Genomic DNA, 1,704 nt, shown 5'->3' with positions numbered 1-1,704 from the left:
CATGTCCAACAAGACCAGCACTGCATATTTACCACGGTCTGTCGCTATCAGGATGTCATTCATAACTTTTACGAGGGCTGTCTCCGTGCTGTGGAATGGCTTAAAGCCGGACTGAAAGATTTCTGACAATTTAGAGTCATTCAAGTAGTCCACAAATGTTCCATGAAATTCATCTCTAATAATCTAAAAACACATCTCTGACTGCGTCCTGAGACACAGGCGGGTTCAGATGGCGTGACTCGAGTTCAAACTTTCAGCTTTCATAACTGAACATGAGTGGATTTAAACAGTCTGAATAAAGCTGAAGGTGGGAGCTTCGGTCACGCTGTCTGACCCCGCCCCTTCTTCTTCCTCTTCATTCTTTGGAAAATTAAAACTAATCAGAGCGTTACCGTTTGTAACTGCTCAGCAGCTCGCGGTGAAGCTCCTGGTGACTCTTCGAAGCTTTGACTGGATTCACCAGTTTCTTGGGTTTGATGAGGTCCGTGTCCTCGTCCCCCTCCAGGTAATCCGGCCGGGGTACGAAGACGGCAACCGGGGACGACTTCCCATGGACGCCTTCGGAGCCGTGCTGCTGCAGGCTGGCATATGCTGATGCTACGGACACAAAGAGGACACAAAATGTTAGAGAGAACAAATCATAGCGCCACCTACTGGACAAACTGCAACCCCCAGCAGATGCTAGCAGGATATCATACATCCTGAAACATCTTCACAGTCCATTCACAGCAGCTGAGAAAAGCCTCATTCCCTGTTTTTCTGCTCACTCTGTAAATGTGTCCCCGTTCCCAAAACGTCATTAACACTGTCCCTTTAAAAATTCCCCACTGGAAAAGTCCGGACTGTGTTTAAAAGTCCTTGCTTTAGAGAAACGTCTTCACTGGGTCAGGTCTTGATAAGGCGCTGACAGCAGGTGTAGCCAACAGGGGGCGCTAGCAGCAGCTCGTGGTGTCTGTGAGCTGGGGTGTTTGAGGCAGAGGTCCTCAGTTTCCGGCCTGCGGTGCATCTGTGTCAAACAGGAGAAAGGACAATAAACCCAACCCGTCCTCGGATATTCTGGGATTGAGATCACATGACAGGTCACACCGCACAATGACCCTTTCTCGAGTGCAACCAGAGCCCGCCTTCCAGCTTCATATTTCAGAAAAATGAAACGAGCTCCGGATGTCTGTTTACTCCTAGACACGCAGAAGAAAGTAAGTGGACGGCTATTTTGACAGCCTCCCTGGCTCCAGATGTTGGCGCTGCTACAGCAAATAGGAACGGGCTTGTGAGGTCGTACATGGCGGATAACCATCAGAAACTTCTCTGAGCTCCTGTGATTGTAAGGACTGCTGTAGCAGTTTGTCAGTAGGTTCAGTAGAAGGAAATGAAAGGCTGGCAGGAGGAGCGCACTGAGCTGCAGCACTGATCTCTGTGAGAAGCAAACATCTCACACTACTCACAATGTTCACAGCTGAGCAAGTCAGTCACGGAGCCTGCTGCAAACTTCAATTCAGAACCTGACACATCTGAAACAAGCCTGAAACACACCTAAAACACATCTGAAACACACCTGTAACAAGCATTAAAATGTCTGAAACACGACTGAAACACATCTGAAACAAGCCTGAAAAACACTTGAAACAAGTTGGAAAATGTCTGAAACACACCTGAAACACATCTGAAACACACCTGTAACAAGCATTAAAATGTCTGAAACAC

The 1,704-nt window shown here is 47.8% G+C and overlaps 1 protein-coding gene across 1 annotated transcript in view; it reads right to left on the bottom strand.

The window, feature by feature from the left end:
• Positions 1-1,668, bottom strand: part of LOC102195514 (protein FAM107B-like) — a 6,694-nt gene extending 5,026 nt beyond the window's left edge. Inside the window, exon 1 of the mRNA XM_005740873.1 lies at positions 393-1,668. Within this exon, the coding sequence (XP_005740930.1) occupies positions 393-700 (308 nt within the window). The 5' untranslated portion in view covers positions 701-1,668. The remainder of the gene's footprint in view (positions 1-392) is intronic.
• Between the last annotated feature and the right edge of the window lie 36 nt (positions 1,669-1,704).

This window comes from Pundamilia nyererei, unplaced genomic scaffold (assembly GCF_000239375.1).
Source record: "Pundamilia nyererei isolate P.nyererei 1_Seehausen unplaced genomic scaffold, PunNye1.0 scaffold00105, whole genome shotgun sequence".
Taxonomy (NCBI): Eukaryota; Metazoa; Chordata; class Actinopteri; order Cichliformes; family Cichlidae; genus Pundamilia; species Pundamilia nyererei.
This window is presented reverse-complemented; position numbering and strand designations above follow the sequence as displayed.